Source organism: Vicia villosa, linkage group LG6 (assembly GCF_029867415.1).
Source record: "Vicia villosa cultivar HV-30 ecotype Madison, WI linkage group LG6, Vvil1.0, whole genome shotgun sequence".
Classification (NCBI taxonomy): domain Eukaryota; kingdom Viridiplantae; phylum Streptophyta; class Magnoliopsida; order Fabales; family Fabaceae; genus Vicia; species Vicia villosa.
The window spans coordinates 125,912,817-125,937,088 of record NC_081185.1 but is presented as its reverse complement, the minus strand read 5'-3'; the positions used below and the strand labels follow the sequence as shown (position 1 = coordinate 125,937,088).

The window sequence follows — 24,272 nt, the reverse complement described above, 5'->3', positions numbered from 1 at the left end:
GCTGAAGCATATAATGTCTATCATGGTGTACTAGAAATTCTCAAAGGAATTAAGCAACAGCCTTGCCATGCTGGGAGGCACTAGCTAGGTAACCAAGCTTTAAATACCAAGTTGAAAAATGGAAAAAAAATAATGCACTATTTTCTTGAGAATTAATGCTTCCCACTCTTGATGGGTTGTCACATAAAGATTAATATATTCGCCAGCAAAGAATTACACACATAAAATATGCACCAGGAATATATACAAGAACACATGAAGGATTCATCAAGATTATTATAATTTGTTGCAGAGAAAATTCTGATCCAAAAAATAATAATAACAAAATCCAAATAAATGAATAAAACAAACCCATCAATATAACAAAAGAATATAGATGTACATGATTTTTCAAGTCCTGATCTCGATAAAATCTATGAATAATAATAATTATTATAAACTACTAGTTAACACTGAAAAGTCTTGGATATTATCATAAATCTATACAGTATATGTATATCCAAGAACTTTCCTGTGTAATAATGCCTAATAGTAATAATGTATCATATGTTTATAATATAAATATAAATATAAATAAATCAGTATGTTTATAATAAAAACAAGCAAGAACATATATATGATATGCAACTACTATATATCTATGATGCTTATGATCCCAAGATAAAAAACTATGGATCGCAAACTAGCTATATCTTCATTTTTGAGATTAACTCTTCATCTTCAATAGTCCCAAAAACCTTCCAAATCTGAGAGAGGTGCAACTGAGGAAGGACCTTCAAGATCATCATACAATGATGCCCTATTTCTTCCCATATCTTGTTTTGATACGGCCGATGATGTGTCGTTGCTGAGACCGGTATCTTGTGATTGATTTGAAGAGAATTGTTCCATTTTGCACTCATTGTTGTTTCCGAATGTCGGAATGGGAATGGAACCTTGCATCATCCTATTTTGATACATGAAGTAGTTCATGTTTGGATTTTGGATTCGGAGCTGTGGTTGCGACTGCGAGAGTGTGTTTCCGATCGGGTTGTTGAGATTGGATTGGTGTGAATTTGAAGTGTAGTTCATCATGGTTGGATTCATTTCATGAAGATCATAGTTTATTATTCTGTTGTAATTATCTTCTGGCTTGATTAGTTGTTGTTGATTGTTGATGGCGAAGCTTGGAAGATAATAGCCGTCTGATTGTGATTTAGTTGATGATGGAATTTGTTGATTAGAAACACTAATTCCCTTGTAATCATCGTTTGTGTATGAAGGATCCATGAGAGGTGGAAGTGAAGAATAATCTAAAAGATCATCATGATGACCAATTGAGTTTATCCTTAAAAGTCCAGAAATTTGAGGCTTCTTCACATCTGTGTTCTTGTGAAATACCCTTGACACAACCCATTCATCCTATACAAAAACAATAAAACAAAACTTTAGTTTCATCAAAATTGATAACAAAAAAAACCATACAATCATTTAAAGTAATCTATATTGAAAGAAACTCTCAAACTAACACAAAAAAAGTAGTCACTTTTTCTAAAAAGTAGTAAAGGTGCAAATTAAAGATGGACAGAAAATGAGAAAATATCATGATTGAATTCAATCTATATAAATCCTCAAAATCAAGAAACGTAAAATAAAATAGAAAGAATCATTAATCGTTCGATTCTGTAAGACTGTTTTATGGTGTATCTGACAGTAAAACTCTTTCAGACGCAACATAAAACAGTAGTAGATGATCAGAGTTCATTGATTATTGATTGTTTATTACCTTTTCAGCTTTAGGGAGATTCTGAGTTGCGAATTTGCCTTCTAATCTGAATTCATGCATAACCCAATTAGTTTTCTCCCCTTTGGGAGCTCTTCCTCTATAGAACACAAGAGTCTTCTTCATTCCAACAAGGTTACCCTTTCCTTTGTAAAAAATCTCTTTATCCTTACCAGTAGCTTTCCAGTAACCAGATTCCGTTGCTCTATTAGTTCTCATCCCAGTTGGATATTTTCTATCCTTCTGACAAAAAAAGTACCATTCCTTCTCTCCCATCTTTGCTTTCTCTGCATTCAATCATTTCATCACATGGAGGTTAGCAACAACATCAACATCAATAACTATTTATGACATCATAAAAGGTTCATAAAACAGAAAGAAGAAATAAATAAATGAAACTTACTTGGTAAATCCCAAGGCTCACACTTGTTCAAATCAGCTTCACCGATAGCAGTTGCACTGAATTTGCTGTTCTTCACTTTTTCTGTGAGATAACAAACTATTATCTCAGCATCGGTTGGGTGGAATCTGAATCCTGGAGGCAAATCCAGAACTTGATCTTCACCTTTGTTGACAACAATTGGTTCTTCCATAGTCAAAAACTATCACACAGAATTCAAGATTTTCAAGATAAAAATCCTTGACAACGAAAAAAAGAATATATAGAGAGTGATGAAAAAAAGAAAGAGATTGATCGATTCAATAGAAGAAGAAATTTTAGAAAGTAGAATAAAATGAAGATGACGAGTTTATATAGAGGCGCGTTAAACACACAGTTCATACACGCTGTATAAGATCCGTGGTGTGCAAGGCAACTTACAATGGAAGCCTACAATTTTATATTATATTATTTATTTTTTATAAAATAATATTGTGTAACTTTGATCCGCTTGTGTCGTGAGAGTGTACTCCTCTCAAGATTATATATTCTAATTTCGTTAGATGTGAACAATTTTTGTGTTAAGTCAAATTCATGTAGAGTTTTGTTCTGATTTTAAATGGAGCTTCGGCAATAAACAACAAGATTGATTGTCTTAGATTACTCGGTCATAATAGATATTAATTTTTTTTAAAAAAATTGTGTAAATTTTTTATAATATTATATATTTGTTTTGTTTTAATCTTTTTTATAAAAAAATTATGTAAATTTTTTATAATATTATATATTTGTTTTTGTTTTAATATACGTGTATTTGATTGGTTTATGACGTATGATGTATATGGGTGGTTTCTTGGCTATATCTACCCCTTTGAAAAGGAACGTGATGATGAAAAAAGAAATGGTAAAAATATATATATTTTTTTAAATTCAAAGTTTAAGTGGGGCCCACTTTGTATAGCTCCACCCCCTACTTTTTGTTATAATAAAAATAAATTAATGTGTAACAACTTTATCCGCTACTATAGCAGCTTCAACCTAACAATTTTTCAATCACCTGTTTCTCTCTTGATATTCATTCACCACCTTCTCTGTTCAAATACGTTGAAATTTGAACAAGGAAAATAATTATATTAAATATATTTATTTTCACTCTCTGGGTTTTATTTTCAAGTTTTTATACTGTAGTATTAATTAAAACATGTGTATATATGTATAGTTGATGTTGCTAATTTTGCTACTATTACTGCTGGAGTCATATAGTTGAATTTGATTTTTGTGTACATATAACAGCAGCTTTATAGGTGGGTGGTGGTTGTTTCAGTTGGTGGCTAGCTTGGCTAGCTCAGCTGCTTTCTATCATATATTATATTATAATATAACATAAGTATATATTTTTGCTTCCTAACTCATTGAAAAATTATGGCTATAATGTAGAGTGATATATTTAATATTTTTGAATATTTTAAAATAATATATTTAAAAAGGAATTTATATAGTGATAATAATTCTAAGTACAAATGGAGATAGAAAAAAAGTGGCTGTTGGAGAGAATCTAGAGGCTTTCACACATATAGTCAAGAGAATGTGCAGTAAAAAAAGATATATAATGTGAAACTTCCAAGAGCTTTTATTTGCATTCTTTCATTTTTAGCCGGCAATGATGTGCATTTTTTGTTCCTAGCACACTTGTGTTCTTAGATTTTATTTTTTAACAATCGTTTTACTCTCATTGAACAAGTTTTTAAGAGGGATAATAATTTTTTTTAATTATATTGATATTGGAGTAATTTTTGTTTGTGGTGCTAGGACTAGTAGTTCTTTTAATAGATTTTTTTTTACATTGAATATATATGAAAATTGACTATAAGCTTTGTGACAAATTTAAATAACTTTATTTTAAAAATTTATAGTACTCCATTAATTCCAATTTTTTTTTGGTAATATATATATTTTCCTCAAAATAATTGGAGTTTTTGATTTTTTTTTATATGTATATTATTTTAATAAAGTTTATTTTCTATTTTTAGCTAGTATGTTGGAATTAAACTCAAACCCTTGAGTAATTCCTCATCGCTACACAATGACAATGAAGAAAACAAGAAAGAAAATTTGAAAAGCAAAGGATTAGGGTTTACGAAAAATTTAAAAGAAAGAAGATGATGATTTTCTATAGAGTGTGTTTCTGCCCACAAACTGTGGAAAATCTCTTATTCACTTGCAACTGCAAATTCTGTTAATACTCAACTTATTACAAAATAGAGGTTACTCCCTCTGTTTATAGTTTTAGGTTTACTTTCTCCCCAAGTCAAAGGCCCAAAACATAAAAGCCAAAAATACCTAATTCTGCTAACACTACAAAATTAAGCCTAAGTCGAAATACCAGTCGAGGCAAGTCCTTCGACATTTTGAGACACACTAGGCTAGACTATTTCGACACAAGTAATTACAATTTAACACACCACATAATTCATTGTGTCTAAACTATCTACATTCATCAGTGTTCTGAATATTTTGATCTGCACGCCCTTTGTCATGATGTTTGCAATCTGATTCTTAGTTTTGCAGTGTTCTAGATTCATCTTCCCTTTAGCTACCTGCTCTCGAAGATAATGGAACCCTATTCTGATGTGCTTGCTTCTGTCATGTGCTATCATGTTCTTCGCTAGATTGATAGCTGACATGTTGTCGATCTTCGTGGTAATTGCTCCATGATATTCTGCTGTAATCTCTTCGACCAGATTCACCATCCATGTTGCTTGACATGTGCAAAGAGAAGCAACTATGTACTCTGCTTCACATGACGATAATGCCGCTAATTGTTCTTTTCTCGAAGTCCAAGAAGTTGGTGCTCCACCTAGCATAAGCACATAACCTGCTGTGGATTTTCGACCCTCAACATCACTACACTAACTTGAATAAGTGTAACTCACTAACTTGAATTATTTTTCCTTATCAGCTGCAGGAAACAAAATGTCATAGTCGAGAGTTTATTTCAGATACCTCAGTATCCTCTTTGTCGCTGCTAGATGTTATACCTTTGGCTTCTGCATGAGTCTACTCACCATACCCACACTGCATGCTAGACCAGGCCTTGTGTGACAAAGGTATCGTAATGACCCAATAAGTCTTCTGTACTGGGTTAGGTCGACATCATCTTTATCAGATTCCTTCGACAGTTGTAGTTTTGGTTCTGCAGGTGTCGAAGTCGAGTTGCATTCTTCCATCTCAATCTCTTGAAAATTTCGTTTGCATATCTTCTTTGATGCATCATTAACCCTCTATTGCTCTTGTAGAATTTGATGCCAAGGAAATATGAAATGTCGCCCAGATCAGACATTTTGAATTCCTTGTTGAGATCATCTTTAAAGTATTCGATCTTTTTCTTGTAGCTACTTGTTTTGTTTTATCTTATTTTTAATGGAATGCGTTTTATAAACAAATACATCGTTTGCCCCAGTGGTTGTGCGCTTGCCTTTAACTCTCTCTTCTCCCTAAGGGCGTGGGTTAGAATTTCCCTTTTGCACTTTTGAAACTTGATTTCATTTTCAGCCATTTAGTACATGTATTACTATTTTATGTTTTGAATCAACAAGTCATTGACATAGAGACATAGTATAAGCAATTCACTCTTGCTTCTTCTTAAATATACTCCATGCTCAGTTGCGCACTTCACAAATTCCTTCTCCCTTAGGAAGCTTTCGATCTTTTTTTGCATCCTGTACACGTTTCTCTCTTCGCCATGTTTCACATACTCAACTGGTTGTGCAACATAAACTTCTTTGTCTAAGGGGCCATTCAGGAATGCACATTTAACATCCATCTGGCACATGTGCCAATTGTTCATGTTCGCCATACCAACAACCAACGTAATTGTTTTGATCCGAGCAACAGGTGTAAAAACTTCATCAAAGTCGATTTATTCCTTTTGAAGAAATCCTTTTGTCATAAGCCTTGCCTTGTGTCGAGTGACTTCACCTTTGGGATTACACTTCACTTTGTATACCCACTCCACATCAATTACTTTTTTGCCTTGAGGCAATTCGACAAGTGACCAAGTGTTGTTGTCTTCGATATACTTTCTCATTCATTGTTTTCATCCACTTTGAATCCTTCAACACATCATCTGCATTGACTGGTTCGACATTTGCATATAAAGCATAGTGTACCTGCTCACCTTTATCATCGATTGGATTATCTGATGTAATCACACATTCTTGCAACCTTTCAGGCATGTGTCTTGTTCTCTGAGGTCTGCTTGGACCTGCATCACCTATGACTTCTTCTTGTCGAACTTCTTCTCTTTTAAATTCAGTTGCTGCTTCTTCACAAAAGATTTTCACTGAATCCTTCTTGACATTCTCAGTTCAATCCCATTCTTTGAACTCATTTATGATCACATCCCTGCTGATCGTGACTTTCTTGTTCACTAGGTCAAACAACTTGTATCCTCTAGTCGAATGATATCCTATTAGGATCATTTTACTTGACTTGTCATCAAGTTTTCTTCTCAACTGATCTGGGACATGTCTATGTTCTATAGATCCAAATACCTTCATATGACTCAAGCTAGGATTCACACCAGACCAACATTCTTTTGGCGTAATTCTTTCTAGATTCTTCATCGGACATCTATTTAAAATGTATGTTGCCATCGACACAACTTCACCCCAAAAATCTTTAGGTAAATACTTGCCTTTCAACATACTTCTCACCATATTCATGATGGTTCGATTCTTCCTTTATGCAGTTCCATTCTACAATGAAGTGTAGCGTGGCACCACCTCATGCATAATCCCTTCTTTTTCACGTAATGTGTCGAAATTTGAACACAAATTTGAACTTTCGCCCACTTTGCCTTTCGACCATAAATTTGAACATGGCAAATACCTCAATCACTTCATTTTTCTTCTTGATTAGGTAAGTCCACAGTTTTCAACTAAAATCATCCATGAATGTGACAAAGTATCTATTACCTCCATTCGAATCCACTTGGATAAGATCACATACATTAGATTATATGACTTAAAGGATTGCATTCGACTTGCATCCTTCCTGAAGCTATTTTTGTGATGCTTCGCCTGCACACACTCTTCACACAATTTTCTTGGAATGTCGATCTCTGGTAACCCTGAAACAATATTTCTTCTTTTCTAATCTCTAATGTCATTGAAGTTAAGATGGCCTGGTCGTTAGTGCCATATCCATTCATCTCTTTTACCTACATTCGCAAAGCACTTTTGCTCCATCACATTGAGTTCAATCTAGAAGGTTCTATTCTGAGACCTATGAGCATTCAAGATTAATCTTCCACTTGCGTCGACAACTCTCATCATCTTGTCTTTAATTGGCACTTTGTAGTTCTTTTCGACCAATTACCCAATGCCAAGCAAATTGTTCTTCATGCCTGGTATGTACACCATATTAGAAATTACTAACCTTTTGCCATCTTTCCTCATAATCATAACATCTCCCATACCTTCAGGTTCTAGAGTATTGTCATTTGCGAATTTCACCATGTTCTTCATCGAGGGTTTTATGTTGGCAAACCAATCTTTCCTTCCAAACATGTTTGATGAGCATCTGGAGTCCAAGTATCATTGGTCCTTAAACTTCTCTTCATCTCTTGTTGTGACCATCAACATCATCTCTTCCTCTTCGTGCTTTGCAAGCTTTGCATCACTTTCTTGATTCTTATGCTTTTCCGGACAATCACTAGAATAGTGACCATACTTCTGACAACTGAAACATTTTATGTGAATTTTGTCAGTTTTTTGACCACCACCTTTTCCTTTACTTGCAACACCACCTCTTTGGTTGCTTTGTATGAGGGCTTTCTCTGATTTGACCAGCTTCCTTCTTGATGATTTCGGCTAGTTGAATTGTTGTAGGCTCCTCTACATTTGTTGTCATTCCAACTTCCTTTTCCTTTGTTTTCTTTTGCTGACTGAGCCTACAAAGCCACATCGCTCTTCGACTTGTCTGCAACTCTTTCAACCATTCTTTGTTTATGAGATTTACGAGTCCCTTGAAGTTCTTCTTTTGTCAATTTCAATAAATCTTTCGATTCTTCTATGGATACCACTATATGGTTGAATTAAGGAGCCAAAGATATCAAGATATTTGCAACAAATGATCTTGATGACAACACTTCTCCATATTCCTTGATATGATTCACCAGTTTCATAACCCTAGTGAAGAAATCACTTATGCTTTCACTTTCTTGCATCTGAAGCAATTCAAACGTTCTTTTGTGCGTTTGTAACTTCACCTCTTTCACCTTTTCTGCACCATCAATACACTTTTCAAGAATCTTCAAAGCTTCTTTTGCAGATTCTACATCACTAACCTTTTCAGAATTATCTGGACTCAGACATTGATGAATTATAAAGAGAGCTTTATAATTCTTCTTCTTCAATTCTTTGTGTGCAGCTTCTTGTTCATCCATCGCTTCTTCTGCAAGTGGTTCTAACTCTTCTTTCACAAGATCCCAAAGATCTTTACAAAAGAATACAACTTTCATCTGCTTGCACCAATTCTCTTAGTTATCTACTTTCAGAATTGGAAGATTTGCCAGAAAATGCCCATTCGAATGATTCATTGCCATTGTGATTTTCTTGCATTGAATCGTTGAACCTAGATTTGATACCAGATGTTGGAATTAAACTCCAATATTTGAGTAATTCCTTATCGCTACACATTGATAATGAAGGAAACAAGAAATATAATTTGGGAAGCAAAGAATTAGGGTTTACAAAAATTTAAAAGAAAGAAGATGATGATTTTCTGTAGAGTTTCTCTCTGCCAACAAATTATGGAAAATCTCTTATTCACTTGCAACTGCAAATTCTATGAATACTCAACTTATTACAAAATAGGGGTCACTCATTCTATTTATAGTTTTAGGTTTTCTTTCTCCCTAAGCCAAAAGTCCAAAGCACAAAAGCCCAATATACCTAATTCTGCTAACACTACAAAACTAGGCCTAAGTCGAAATACCCGTTGAAGCAACTCCTTCGATATTTCGACACACAATAGGCTAGACTATTTCGACACAAGGAATTAAAATTTAACATAGTCATCCTATTTTCACCATTCACATAATTAATTCTTATATTTTTTTCCTGTCATATTTTTTAATTAACAAAGTTATGATATGATATCTTTTAAATGACATGTCATATGACCTGACAATGTAAAATTATTTAAATATATTGTTGAATTACATGTCATCATATTGTATATCATGTCATTCAAAACATGAAATGATAGTTTTTTTGTTCAAAACTATGATATAATTGAATAAAGTCTATGAAGGTCATGAGAGTGTTATAATCACTCAAACTCACTACAATTTAAAAATTGAATTATTTACCTTTTCTCTATACTTATAGAGACAATAATCGGGGAATTCTAAAAGAAATGAACCACATTTTAATGCAGATTTACCCATAAAGAAATAGAAAATTGGAGAATCAAGTCAAATGTGAGATGTTATGTCAAAACATTAGAGAATCAATTGGAATGTGAGATGAAACGTACATTTTAGTAGTGGGAAAAACTGACGCCTCACTCGCTTAAATAGTCAAGAAAGACTACATTTCATTAAGGTTTCTAGACTCCTTCGAAGAGTAATTGCTGCCACCCAGCTATAGTTGAGGTGAGATCTCTCTGACAACACTTGTTTGATCTTAACCTCATAGCTGATACAATTAAGTGTTACTTTGCTTTACAACTTAAACCCGTGGATATGCCTATTTATAAGGAAAATGGAAAACCAACTATGGAGCACGTCATAAGGTTTATTGCACAATACAGAAAGGGAAATAAGAACGAACATTTGCATAGTATTCCTCTATCCTACCAAAATTAATAGAACTTGGTCAAACATGTAAAGGTGTTTCCATGACATATTTTATCGGCCTTAGCCTAAAGTTAATGAACTTGGAACATCAAATGGAAGAATTGGCTGCATACTTTGCTAAAAGTTTTAAATAAGTATGAAGAGTGTTTGGTCTAATTTCCAAATATAGAGTAGCATCAATGATCATTAATGGTATGCATCGTCAACTAAGAGAAAAGTTGGTAAGATATAGTTTACATGATCTTAACAAGATGGCTTCTGAGGGGGGTACACATCAAAGAGTTTATCTTAAAGGCCACCTTAAACATAAATAAATATTATAATGATATTTCTGCCATTTTCTTGATAGATATATTGATAACTTAAATATAAAAAGGAGAAATCTATTTGGGTCATTCCATGATGTATGTAAATGGAAAGGCATCAATTCATCATAAAACAAAGTGAAATGTGACTTTGACATCACTAAAGTTAGCCATAACTTTGATTAAATGCTTAAAGATATGCATATTCAACTCTAAGTGACCACAAAATTCCTTTAGCAAAGAAAATCAAAGGGAAGGATATTGCAAATAACATATCAATGAAAGAAATTTCTGTTAGTCTATAAGGGGAATATTTATATGTACATTGATATAAATTATTTTTCAAACATGATAATATCTATTTGTATTGGTATAAGTGCAAAGCCTCAATAGGAGGGGAACCATAACTCTTTTAGGATAGATGATGCAATATGTCTCCCTTAAGAGAGCTCTAGATGAGATGAAGTTGGGAAGCACACATTCAGGGGGAGCATCAAATCAACACCCGAAATGCATCGTCACAGTTTTGCCATCATAAAAAGGGGGAGCATGTGAGTGAAACTTGTCTTTAGATATGTTTTACACGATGTCAAAACTATAAGAACTTAGCATTTATGTATATTGGACGATATCCTTGAGTTGTTGTGCCACCCCTTGCATTAGAGGTCTTAGGAAGCATTCAAAACAAGTTTAAAATTGATCCAAACCATAAAAAATCATTTTATGCACAAAACACACATGCATGTGTCGACACATCCGCTTTTCAGGCTGACACATGATCTTTTGTGCTGGTACATAAACCTTTTCTGCTGGCATATAAACCTTTCGTGGTGGCACATGCTGTAGCTTTACAATTTCAGGTGGCACATACGAATTTCAGGTCGGAGCATGTACTAAAGTTTTAAATCCTTTAGCTTCTATTTGCTATGTGCCAACACATACTGTTATGTTCATATCTATGTGTTGGCGCGTGAACGACAGATTGAATTTGAAGTCTTGTGTTACAATAGGTACAATTGATCGTGCGCGAAATTTTTGGAGATAAAGAATGCAAAAGAGTACCAATAGTCAAATAATCAATTGGCAGCTATTGTGTCTTGATCTTATTGAAGATCAAAAGAAGAGAACGGGTTGAATCAACAACAAACTATTAGGGTTTGTAAAGGTTGCTCTTGGAACAGTTCTCTTGTAGTTACTTTTTGTAAAGTAAGAAGGTGAAGGATAAGATGGTGAACTTGAATTATTTCTCTATCATGGTGAACTATTAAAATAATCATTGATTTAATATTAAACAAATTAAATGGACAAGATTGATTATGGGTGACCTACTAACCAAGTAGTAAACAAAAAAAAAAAATTACATTTAAACCCAATTTTTTTTAACTAAACCCTAATATTTTTGACAAATTACACTAAAAATTTAAAAAGCCATATACATTAAAGCATGTCTCGGAAGAAGTGAGAGGCACATACACTTTAGCATTTTATTTGGTTTTGATAGCAATCTTATAAAAGTGTATATTATTATTATGGGTTAAATATCTTGTTGGTCCATATAAATATCACAATTTTGACTTTTAGTTTCTATAAAAAAAATTGACTTTTAGTCCCTATAAAATTACTTTTGCACGCAGTTTTAATCCATGTAGAAGGACTAAAACTGCGTGCAAAAGTAATTTTATAAGGACTAAAAGTCAGTTTTTTTTATAGGGACTAAAAGTCAAAAGTGATAATTTTATAGGGACTAAAAATATATTTAACCATATTATTATTTAATTTCTTAAAAAATTACACAAATTATATATAGAACTCTGGCTATTTAATTTTATATTATCCTATTAATTTGTACATAAATTTAAAGAAAATAAATAGATTTATTGATTTTATTAATAAAAAATGTATTTATTAGAATAATTATATGAACTGAAATAAATAAATAAATAGCAATATTTTGTCAATTTTTCTTTTTTGGATATTTAAAATGACAAAAAAGAAAAGATATAAAATTATTAAGAAATACTTATAATTTGACAAAAAAGTATTGTATTTTATTGAGTTTTTTAAATTATTATAAATATTTTGGAAGAAAAGAAACTATTTTATAGAATTAGGAAATTTAATCAAGCAAAACAAAAATAAACATGATTAGATAACTCTTTTAATATTAATAAAAAAGGGAATTTACTTCTCCGCCCGCCATGTTCTTTTAATTCTTGTAATATTAATTATTGATTGACTTTTTTATAAATTAATATTTATAATTTATAAATAAAATATATATTTGAGTCAATATTTAATTTTATAATATATTGGTCTTTTATTTAAATTGACAAAAACTTGTTTAACTTATAATACTAAGTCATTTTTAATTCACCATGATAGATCAATTAATTTGCTTCACACCTTCACCAAGTAAGAAATTACTTCTCAATTTCATTTGAAATTTAAGGAAGACGTACCCACACGCGAGGACAAAGTGGGGAACTGCTTAAACAAATCCTCGTGTCGATATCTCTCTCATCTCTTTACTCGCTTTTACTTTTTCATTACGTAATTTGTTAAATAACATTGTTTGATCGATCGACTCGTAAGAATTTTTCTGTAATTGTTTTGTTAAAGTTGTGTGTTGATTAGCTTATAATCATTTTGATTATACGTGGTTTTCATATTAACACAATTCAAAGAAAAACTCTGAAAAGCTGAACACGCACCAAGAGTACGATAAATTGCTTGTTTGTGTTTTATCATAATTTTTATTGAAAATAGGTAACTATTGTGATTTGAGGTAAACGGTAAATTGAGAAATGATTGTGTTGATTGTTTTTATCATTGTATTAACTCCATATAGCTTGCGCACATCCGAGTTCCAATAACTAGGTTCGTTTAGACTATTTTTATCGATCTAGATTAAAACCTCCCGCTTGCGTATTTTCAAACAAGCTTCTAAAATACCTAATTTTTTTAATTTGCTATTTTGACTTGGGGATCTATTCACCCTCCTTCTAGATAAGTCCTTGTAGTCTAGCACAAGTTTGGTGGATGCATCAACCCATATGAGCATGCCGCCACCATAATTTTGAACTTGGATTACAGCATACCATGTGTCCAAGTTCAACTATTTAATAAAAAAATGATTTTTAAGTAATCAAGTACTGTTTGCCTTTTCCATTCTCATCTTCTTTAACTTTAAAATTCTTTCCAAGATTAACATGCGGCATTCATTTTCCAGCCTTCATTAATTAAATCATAATTAAATATTATATCCACTCATTCTCTCTCTTGATTAAAATTTCAAATCTCTCTCACATTTCTTTTTCGCACAATTTCTCACTTTCATTTTAATTTTTTCTCTCATTTTATCTATTATCACTAAAAATAAGAATAATATATTTTTTAATTTTGATAAAGTTAACAATTTATTTTATCTCACATGTCACTATCAACACAATATCTATTTTATTTTAATCAACCATTGTCTTAATTTGAGAGACGAAATTCTTATTGTCTTAATCAACACGATACATATTTTATTTCAATCAACAATTACCTTAATTTAAAAGATAAAATTTTTATTTTCAAATATTAAATACTCATTTTTCTTTCATCTCACGGGTTCCTTTTTTCTCTTTATATTTAAATACAATTGAGTTTATATAATAATTGTTCAATTTAAAATTAATAGCTAATTTCAAATTTATATATGTATCTAAATACATTTTATATCGTGTTAAATAAATTTACCCGTGCGACTGCAGATGTATCTAGCTAGTTTTCCAATTTAAAAACACATGCACAAATCAGAGGATTTAACTTGCGACCCCCAAAGTTGTCCTTGAAATCCCCCATATTTTGATAATGCCAATAGTGCCCCTGGTTAAAATGGAATCAATTGTCCGAACAAAATTTTCGGCAGGAAGTTAAAAATTTCCGGTACCCACTAAATTTCTAGTGAGCAACAATTTATTTCGGATTTTTCAAAATTTTCCATTTTATACCGAAAATTTAGTGCAAAGTTGAAATATTTGGTAGTTTTGTAAATAATTTTTTTTAACAATCAGGATTTTTCCGTCAATTTTGTACGAATGTGATTACACCGACAATTTTCTATGATCCAGAATGAATCCAAAGTTGTATAAATAGGGGTCATATGTTGTTAAGAAAAAATCTCAAAATGCCTCTTCCTCAATTTTTTATTAAGGCAGAAGTGTACTTTTATGGAGATAAACCTCTTGTTGAGTTTCGCCTTTCGGATGACTCCACATCTCTTGCCAACTTGACATCCAAGTTGAATGAATTATTGCCTGATACCGATAACAGAACGGTGAGAGAGATCGATTTTTGTGAAGATTGGATTGATACTGATGGAAGGATGAAGTACAACCTTATTGAGTTAAAGATCGATGAGGGTTTGACACTCATGTGGAGATCATTTCTTCGTAGGCTAAATAAGGGATTGATTGAGTATGTTGCAAAAATTTCAAGATCTGTCGATGACATAATCAAGATGTTAAAACGTCCAGAATCACCTGGCAGTGTCTAGGTTTTCATGTTTTGTTATTTTTAATTTATGTTTGTTGTAATGTTTTAAGTTATGTCCACCTTCGAAACATATCGTCAAAATATTATATATTAAAAGGCATGGTGGTGGTAAGTAGTCTGAGTTAAATAAATACAAATAATACAACTAAAATAAAATAACTAAATAGGTCCCCCACGTGCTATGTGTGGTGCCAGAGATAATCCAGTAAAAACCTCACCATCTGGGTTTACCAAACCCATGAGGTTATCCATAATAGCAACAATTATCTACAAGTTCTTCTGGTCATTTGTGCATGGTGGACGTGGCAGTGGGGATAAGTCGTCTGCCGGTACCTCAGCATCAGAAGGCACCCTTACATCTAAAGGCCCGACAACAAGTAAGATGATGCGACGATGTGATACAGTGAGGTACCACTCAAGGTATCCTCACACTGTGAGTCGTGTTTAACCCTCACTACTCTATCTCTAATGGCACGAGTAAAGTTGACGATGTTACTTTGAAACCGCCTGTCAGTTCCCCCAGCTGGAACATTCAAAAACTAGTTGTGGGATATGCCCTAGACATACCCATACTGTCGGGGACACCTCTCACGAAAGTGTCTAGCCACTAAGGTCTCCCACCTCAAATGACCTGAAAATAAAGAAGACTCGTTAAACTCACGGTGGGCCCTATGATCTGTGTATGGTATCCATATGATATCCTCTAATCTCAGAGCATCAAGCCTTTTCATGTACTCCACAACACCACCTGGATGCGATTGGCTGGCCTTCCATCTCCTCGCTCATGGAGCTCCCACAGGGGTATGCGTCACCCTCCTATCATAAATGGTGGGGAAATGCTCGTATATCCAACATTGATAAAAGAAGACAGACACAACAAATAATAATTGAGAAATGTTACAAATAACAATCAAATAGGAAATAAACACTAAATACTAATTTCTAGTATACTTGGAATAGACTCAAATAACCAGCAAGCTGTATGGTCTCAAAGACAGTGACAACTCCAAGATTTGTATATAGGATGGTCAAAGTAACGCACCCCTAAACCCAGATGGTATGCTCAAGGCTACTGAACAACCACAAGTATCGAGCATCAATATAAATATGAGACTTATCCGCAAAGAGAGTACATGCTACTATATATAGCATGTACGCCCAAGAAGCAACCTCATACATATGTGCCTCCACAAGGACCTGGTGGTTATCCCAAAGCCAAGACATCCGAAAGTGAGCTCCCCGATTAAATTTAATCTCCTATAACAAGGCCTCGTGACTTCCAAATCCTATACAACCGTCATACATGATGTAGTCTGGTTAATGACAAGAGTAGTAAAGAATCTACAGGTGATGGGGAGATGGAACAAGGAGAAGACATCATCCAAAGTGATACTCATCTCCCTAAATGGAAGATGGAAGGAAGATGTCTCCTTGTGTCATCGCTCAATAAAAGCAGTCAGAAGTAAAGCATCAAGCATGGCTAGTGAGTAGTCGCCGAACTCCAGGAGACAAAAATCAACAACAATACACCTGACCTGCTTAGACATTGAAATGCGTGGGAATTTCTTCATCTTCGAACCGTGGAATGTCACCTTCAGCGGCAGACGGTCCTATAACAAAGTTAAAAAAACTATTAGTAAACTTTCAACACCATGGAACAATAATATATAAATTAAAGTTAAGCATAAAATATTTATACCTCTCCCTGCCAAAATATATATGTGATATGGTCAACATACTCGGTGAGCACTGACCCGTCATTAGGTCCTCCCGAGAATGCTCCATCACTGTGAACATATGCCTATGTTGAAGCAGGAGTCGTAACATATGTATCATCACTAGTAAGAGTATCATCAGCAATAGGATTTGTGGGAGCCACCTCATCAGCCACCTCCGCATCTGTAACAGGCACCTCCTAGGAAACATGTACCACATTTGAAACATACTCCTCCTCAACAACAAGTACCGCATCTGAAACGGGTATCTCATCAGTAATAGGTACCCGCGTTTGAAACGGGTACCTCATCTTATATGGGCTGCTCGTCTAATATCACCCCTCGATGTCGGGGTGTGCAGAATCGGGGCTTGGGATTGCTCAGCTAACCGTTTTCTGTGAGAACAGGTTGGAACTACTCGTCTAGCCCGTGGCTGGGAAGATTCTACCGCATCAGCCCTTATCCAGGCTTCCGGTTTATCAATGATCCTGCCAACAATGGACCTGTCATTTCCCCTGGTCCTCACTATAAAATGATAAAATGACAAAAATCATTGAACTATGGCCGATTTTCAAGTTTCTAAGCTAGTACTACCGAAAATTTTGTAATTACCGAAAAAATTTCAATTTTTTTGAACCACCAAAAATTCTGAAAATTTTAGTAAAATAGTTTCCAAAAATTTCATAATTCCCGGTAAAACTTCAAGAAATTCCATAATTTCCGATAAAAACTTTCAGAAATTCCATAATTTCTGGTAAAAATTCCCGGCAATTCTATAATTTTTCAGTAAATAACTCAGTTTTTTCAACAATTTTATAATTTTTGGTAAAAACTCCCGACATCTCTAGAGAAATTTTAAAATTTGTACAAAATTTAAGTGAATTTTGAAAATGGTGGAAATTTTTTGCAAAAATATTATAACTTTTTTTAAAAATTAAATCCTCCACAAATCGGCAGGCAATGTTGAAGGCTAGCGTGATGGTTATGCCCTTTATCTACCTAATACTATCCATTATTTTTGAAAATTTCTTCACCCACCTCCTAACCTTCCTGCCCACCCCTGGTGAATTTACCACACTACCCCTTGTTTCAGAAGTTCATTTCCGAAAAGGTACTTTTTTTCTAAAAAAATGTGTTTTCGGAAATGTATCTCCGAAAACGTGTTTTTTTTAATATAAAATATTGATTTCGGAGATGCATCTCCGAAATAAAGTTACTTTTAAGAAAATGTGGTGTTTTCGGAAGTTCATCTCCGAACGCACCCCCCTTGAGGGAATTCGGAAATGAACCTCCGAATTTATGTCTGGACACAAGAAAAATGAAAAACAACAACGATTCGCTTTATTTAATCGGGTGAAGATTACAACGATAATATTACTGAAAATTAAAGTTACATATTGTTGAACACGGGTAGGTGGGGATGAGTCAACATTTTGATAACGTCGTCTGCCGATCTTTGAAGTTTCGCGTCCAACTCGATCGGGCCTTTCGAAGAAAATCGGTCGAACGTTGTCCACAAAACCGCTAAATCTTCGTCTTTCTTGATCTCAAAAGGTGTGAACTTAATGCCTCCCTCGTCGTTAAGCGATGGCGAGCGGTACTCGAGCTTGACAACCTTTCGATTCTCGGGATAGCGCAAAAGCGTGTTAAGCGACGGTATCAACTCCGCAAACGGCGTGTCGCGCGAGAAGCGAAATTGGAACGGCATCGGGTAGCCGGTTTCAAAGTAGACGAATGCTAGGTGGGGGTAGGTTTGTGTCATTTGTGTTTTGTGGTGTGAAGAGGATGAAGAAGAGTGTGTAGTATTTATAGACTTATTGGAGCATTGATGGCCCAACAAACCTTATCCTGCCTCAGGGGACTTTTCGGAAATGAACTTCCGAAAATAGGAGGCAGAGATGTATATTTCGGAAGTTCATTTCCGAATTATGCAGAAACAGACATAAATTTTGCATTTTGTTGATTGCTTAGTGTGTTGTGTAAATTGAACAAATGGAAGGTACGTTAAACATAAATTAGACAAAGATGACATAAAACATACTTATATTATATATGTATTGAATCGGTCCGATTTTACATGATAAACAACAATACATACAAAAATGGTCATTACAAACCAAAAACGATCCGGAACGAACTAAAATTCACCGAACCAATAGGTGGATCCTAAGTCCAAAATAGGCACGTTCTTCGACCGCTCTCTATTTTGCTCGCGCTCTTGGCTCATCATTTCTTCAAACTCCGCCATTCTTGAAACGAAAGGATCCGGCCAAGTCTCCGCCTCATTTGAACGATGTGCGGTCCATTGACAACAAGTAGCCGGTATAGGACACCCCGGTTTCAAAAACACTTGGACGAAGTGCCGCGATCGTAGATACCCGATTCATATGATCCGGCCCGACGAGTCCAATGGCGGTCGACTACGAAGTGGAAAGAAAGTCTCACTTAGTCCAAACCTCGTCAAATCGACGCATACAATATCATATGCACTTGCTATTAGATGACCCATATCGGGGAATGACATCCACTTCGAGACCGGAGCGATACCGGTAAGTGATGGAACAAGTGAATCATGAATTTTCGCAAACTTTTCTTGATTTTCATATAGTCGGCCGTAGATGTCCCGATACGAAGTCAACTCCGCAATAAGTTCCCGTCGGACTAAAGTGTGATTATTTTCCCCTTTACCAAGCAAACCCGCAACGGCCCGATATCCACAATTGCTGTCACCTCCAACATAAACGATGTTATCGATATATTTGTGCATAAAAAGTGGCATCTCATCAATGTAGGTTATGGGTGATTTTTTTATCGGCGGTGTGCGAGGTGGCTTCAAAATACGGGCACCTTTGTTACCACTACACTTGGACTTAGGTGTCTCATGAATTTCCGGGAACGATGCATCAACATGTTCAAAGTAGGAAGGAGATCGTTTTATTGACGTGTCATCTTGTGTAATTTTGGACTTTTTCGGTGCACCTTTCGTCTTAACCGGTTGAGATGGCGGTTTCAAATCGGTGGTCTCCGGAAATGCGATCTTTCACAATTGTTCTTTTATATGCATTTTTGTTGTGTCGTCCGCTTTAGCAAACTTCTCCATTATCACTTCCAACTCGTCGGAGATGGTGATTTTGGAGTCATTTTCTTTCGGCGGGTCAAAATCATCAAAACGAAGTTTCTTCCAATGGTCGGCTACCTCATCCATGCGTATGGGTGAATTCAACTTTTTCTTTTTTGCAAGTATACAAGCACATGGAAGGCCGTATGTCTTTCTAATGGTGCACCCACATAATGAACTATCCGTCCCCGTGGTCTCCGACCGCTTAGCTTCATGAAACAAAAAATTCAAACCCGTTCGAGATATGTTGTAAATCAATTGGGAGAATAGAATTTGGCCCTTATACCGGTGTTCCATAACCGTCTTGCTCCGACCGAACGATGTTTGAATTTCATTGTGTTGATTTTGGAGCATTTGGTTGACGGTGTCCCATCCCCGACACAAATCTCCCTTGCTATCACCCAACCACCTCTTGAAGACCGCATGTGCGGATTCAACTCGATTAGTCGTGGTGCAACCAAGATGTCTAACCCGATTTGTCCAAGCGCACACGACTTTTTCTCTAACTTTGTCAAGAATGGTGGATTCGACGTAATGACAAAAAGTCTTAATGGAACCACACAAAGACCTAAAGTGTACCAATTTCTCGGTATACACCTCTTCGGAGTATGCATCCAAAATTTCCCTCCATGCCGCCATTATCCTATCAACCACAACACCGGCTTTGACAACTTTACCATTTTCATCCGGCCTATCTTTTGTCCCAACCGCGGGTTTCAACTTGCTTCTCACGTTGCAAGTTATGTGATACCGGCAAAGTAAAGCGGTAGATGTCGGGAAGACGGTATCGACCGCATTCATCAAAGCATTGTCCCGATCGGTGACAATGACGTTTGGCATAACCTCTTGATCAACTAACAAAGACTTGCAAATTCCCAAGGCCCACGTAAAGTTGTCTTCTTTTTCACACTCCAAAAAAGCAAACCCCACCGAATAAGTCTTGTCCGTCGAGGTCACACCGACTATCTCTAGAAGCGGAAGCCTATATTTGTTTGTCTTGTACGTCGAATCCATGACTAGAACGGTTGGAAATGTGTTGAATAATTTGATACTTTCGGGATGAGTCTAAAAAATATCACGCACCGTAACTTTATCCTCGGAGGTTCGGAAGCTTGAAACATATTTGTTATCGTCTAGTAGTTTCAAAAGTTGATGCATTTCCGACCGAGGGCGCATATTCAATACTTTGAGATTGTGCCGTTCATTGTAAACTTGCTTGATATTTGAAACGCTATCCGGATTCTTACGCTTCAAATCGGCAAGTATGTTGCGAGGCGCCACTTTGACTATCGTTAGGTCCGATATCACATTCCTCTCTTCGCGGGACAAACGGCACGCCATTGGATGTCCGTGTAACTTGACATCCAAGGCATGATTATGAATTCCACAAATTACGGTTAACCGCCACAAATCATCAACCCTCCGAGTAGCACGCAACTTAAATGGACACCCGCACTTTCTCGATCCCGTGTCCTCGTATTTTAGCACCCGGTTTGATTGTACATAACTACCACCCCGTTCGCAATTCAAAACAACGAAAGCTTTCCGCCTACTATTTCCGTTGTCCGACCTTAAAATAACAATTCCAAATCCATGTTTGTTAGCTTCCTTCCGAACCCAATCAATCAAGTGTTCGCGACTACCGAAGCTCCGATCATTTGTAAAATGTTGCCGAACATCGACCGCATCGATCATAGGAGTAAAGTCAATAACCGGATCGTTATTAACGTTGACAATTTCCGGAACTAATACTCCATCGTCTCGCACAATGTTGTTAGGATGCACCATACCTAACAAATGAATAAATTAGCAAAATTGGCCAAAACTGTTTTTTTTTAACTGCCAGGGCATATTTCGGAAGTTCATATCCGAAATTTATTAGGTAATATATTTCGAAAATGCACTTCCGAACCATATCAGTTTCAGCATAAAATTTATCAATCAATGTAGTGAAATAGGAGATGAAATGAGTGATGTTTACCTGAAATTGTAGCTTTCTATGCTCCCTTTAACGTGATCAACGGTTTGAAACTTGATTTTAGGGCGAAAAATGGATGGAGATTGATTGGGTTTTGGAGAGGGTTTTGAGATGTTTTGGAGAGAAATGATGAAATAGTGAAGGAGGGAAATTTGTATATGCAGGAATATTTTCGGAAATGAACTTCCGAAAATATTCACGTTTTTAAATTTTTTTAACTTCGGAGATGCAACTCCGAAAACACCACTTTTTTGGTGTTTTCGGAGATTCATTTCCGAAATGTTTGAAAATTAAAAAAAAAAAAAACTTCGGAGATGCATCTCCGAAGCAGGGGTAGTTTTGGTTTTTCGCTGGGAGTGACCCCATAGCAAGGTGGGTAACGAAATTTTCTTATTTTTAAGCATCCTACGTTAGTATGGCATGATTTTGTTGTTGTTTTTGGAAGATTCTCAACAACCTTGTACTTTTGCTGGGTATTGACACCTATAAAAGTTTATTCATGTTAAAATTTAATTAAATATAAAAAAATTACAAGGTATGGTATTATATGTTTAAATAAAACTATAGTATAGAAGTATTAACCTTATTTTAATTCATGTCAATTTTTAGTTTAGCCTAAAGGTCCTCCTCTTATAAAAAATAAAAGTAAAAGTGTACAATATTATTATTTTTAATTAATTCCAAAATAAATAATTATTTATTAGTACTCTGTATTAAATAAATTATTTTAGTTAAAAATAATCATTTTTTAAATAGCTAAAAAATATGTCTATCAAAATTTAAAACAATTGAAGGATTTAAAAGAGCTTTTATCTTCTGTCAAAAAAAAAAAAAAAAGAGCTTTTATCTTTAAATAAAATTAGCAGCAAAAGTGACATGCATTAAACACAAAGAAAGTAGGAACTGTAAGTTCCAACTGGCAATCAAGCATAACCTTCTAAAATTATTTGTTTCCTTTTAATATTAAATCTCCTTATTTGGTTATTGTATTATACATTACCTACCATCAGTAAAAACAAAAATTAAAAGGAAAAAAAAGACAAAATAACAACTGTATAAATATACATCAATGAAAGTAACTTACCAAAGAGGATCATATATACATTTGTCAAAAGAAGATAAATTCTCAAATCATTTCTAATCTGATTTTATAAAAGGAATAGAATATTATTTGCCCATTTGATATCACAACTAGACTTAAAACAAAAATTAAAATTTGATGGTTAAAATAATATATCTTAGAGAATGAATGAATCTGTCTTTCTCTGAAAATTAAATAAAGTATATGCTTTTTATAATTGTTAAGCACCGATAGCTGATTTTGTTGGTTAGGGAGAAAGCAATATAAGTCAATATCATTGATAAATATTTAATTTTACCACATGTCATGTGTATATGAATAATGTGAATAGGATGGACTAGCCACTAATTAAACAAATATGGGCTGAATATTGACACTATATCTGCAACTTCCTTGAAATTTCTATACCAAATTTGTAATAAAGATAAAATGGTCAATTCATTTGATATATGATATGGGCAAAAAATAATATAGGCTAATAAATGACTATTTTAGTGAGTCTACCACACCACATTTAGGTGAAAAATACCATTAGTGATAAAAGCTAATTGGACTTTACAAAGCTTTTGTTAAATAGGTCTCGCATGTATTAAAAGTTGGTTAAATTATATATTTGTTTTCTTAATTTATTTATTTTTATTTCATTTTGGTTTCATATCAATTTTTTTTTGTTTTTATTTTATCTTTTAATTGTACTTATGTTAGTTAAATAAATATTCTTATTAGACTCAAACAAAAACAAACAAAAAAATTGTATACATTGCTGGATGCAACTTTGAATAGTTAAATCTCATATTGTTTATGAATAAATAAAATGTTGGATTTATAAGAGATATGACTCATATATATGATGCTTTAAAATTTTGAGTGGAGATGCGGCGTTAAGCATTGGTCCTATTGATGCTTTTGCCTCTTCCAGACTCCTCAATACAATGTGTGTTGAGTTTGTGATGTAACATTAATGCTTAATAATATATAAATAGGTGTTATAGTTGTGGACTAAAGGTTTTGATAAAATTCTACTTCATCTTCTTTCATCTTGTTCATCAGGTTATTTGCAAAGTGTAAAGCACTTTGGTTATCATAATAGATAACATGTGGTTTGATGCACTTGACTTGAAGATCTCTCATGCGATAAAGCAACCATCATAATTCACATGTTGCAACTCAAAATACGTGATATTCTGCCTCTGATGAGGATCTTGAAACTATCGTTTTTTGGTTCTCCATGAGATCAATGATTTGTCAAAGAAGAAACATTGTCCTTAAATGGACCTTCATGTATCAAGGCTTTCTGACCAGTCTGCATCACATTATCCATTCATTCAAATTTTTTAGTCTCTAAGAAACATTATAACTCGACTTGAACATGTTTTAAGGTACTTAAGTACTTTGCAAGTTGTATTGAAATGAGTAATGATTGGAGGAGACATTTAGCTCAATTGTTGAGTGCAGAAGGTTATGTCAAGTATCGTTGCATTCAAATATAATACTCTTCCTATAATCCTTCTATAAGAAAGTATATCCTGGT

At 34.3% G+C, this 24,272-nt stretch overlaps 1 protein-coding gene across 1 annotated transcript; it reads right to left on the bottom strand.

The window, feature by feature from the left end:
• Positions 1–347: 347 nt before the first annotated feature.
• LOC131612296 (NAC domain-containing protein 87-like) lies at positions 348–2,494 on the bottom strand. The gene is made up of 3 exons (XM_058884100.1): positions 2,166–2,494; positions 1,766–2,049; positions 348–1,401 (listed from the first exon to the last, which is right to left on the bottom strand). Exons 1-3 carry the CDS (start codon positions 2,353–2,355, stop codon positions 721–723), a joined length of 1,155 nt encoding a protein of 384 aa, XP_058740083.1. The 5' UTR covers positions 2,356–2,494; the 3' UTR covers positions 348–720.
• Between the last annotated feature and the right edge of the window lie 21,778 nt (positions 2,495–24,272).

Bases quoted from the DNA above. Each gene is read 5' to 3' on its own strand.
- LOC131612296 (XM_058884100.1), bottom strand. From the start codon at position 2,355: ATGGAAGAACCAATTGTTGTCAACAAAGGTGAAGATCAAGTTCTGGAT. The intron at 2,050-2,165 runs GTAAGTTTCATT...GATTGAATGCAG, and splicing joins TGAGCCTTGGGATTTACCAA to AGAAAGCAAAGATGGGAGAG. The intron at 1,402-1,765 runs GTAATAAACAAT...GTTTTTGTATAG, and splicing joins ATCTCCCTAAAGCTGAAAAG to GATGAATGGGTTGTGTCAAG.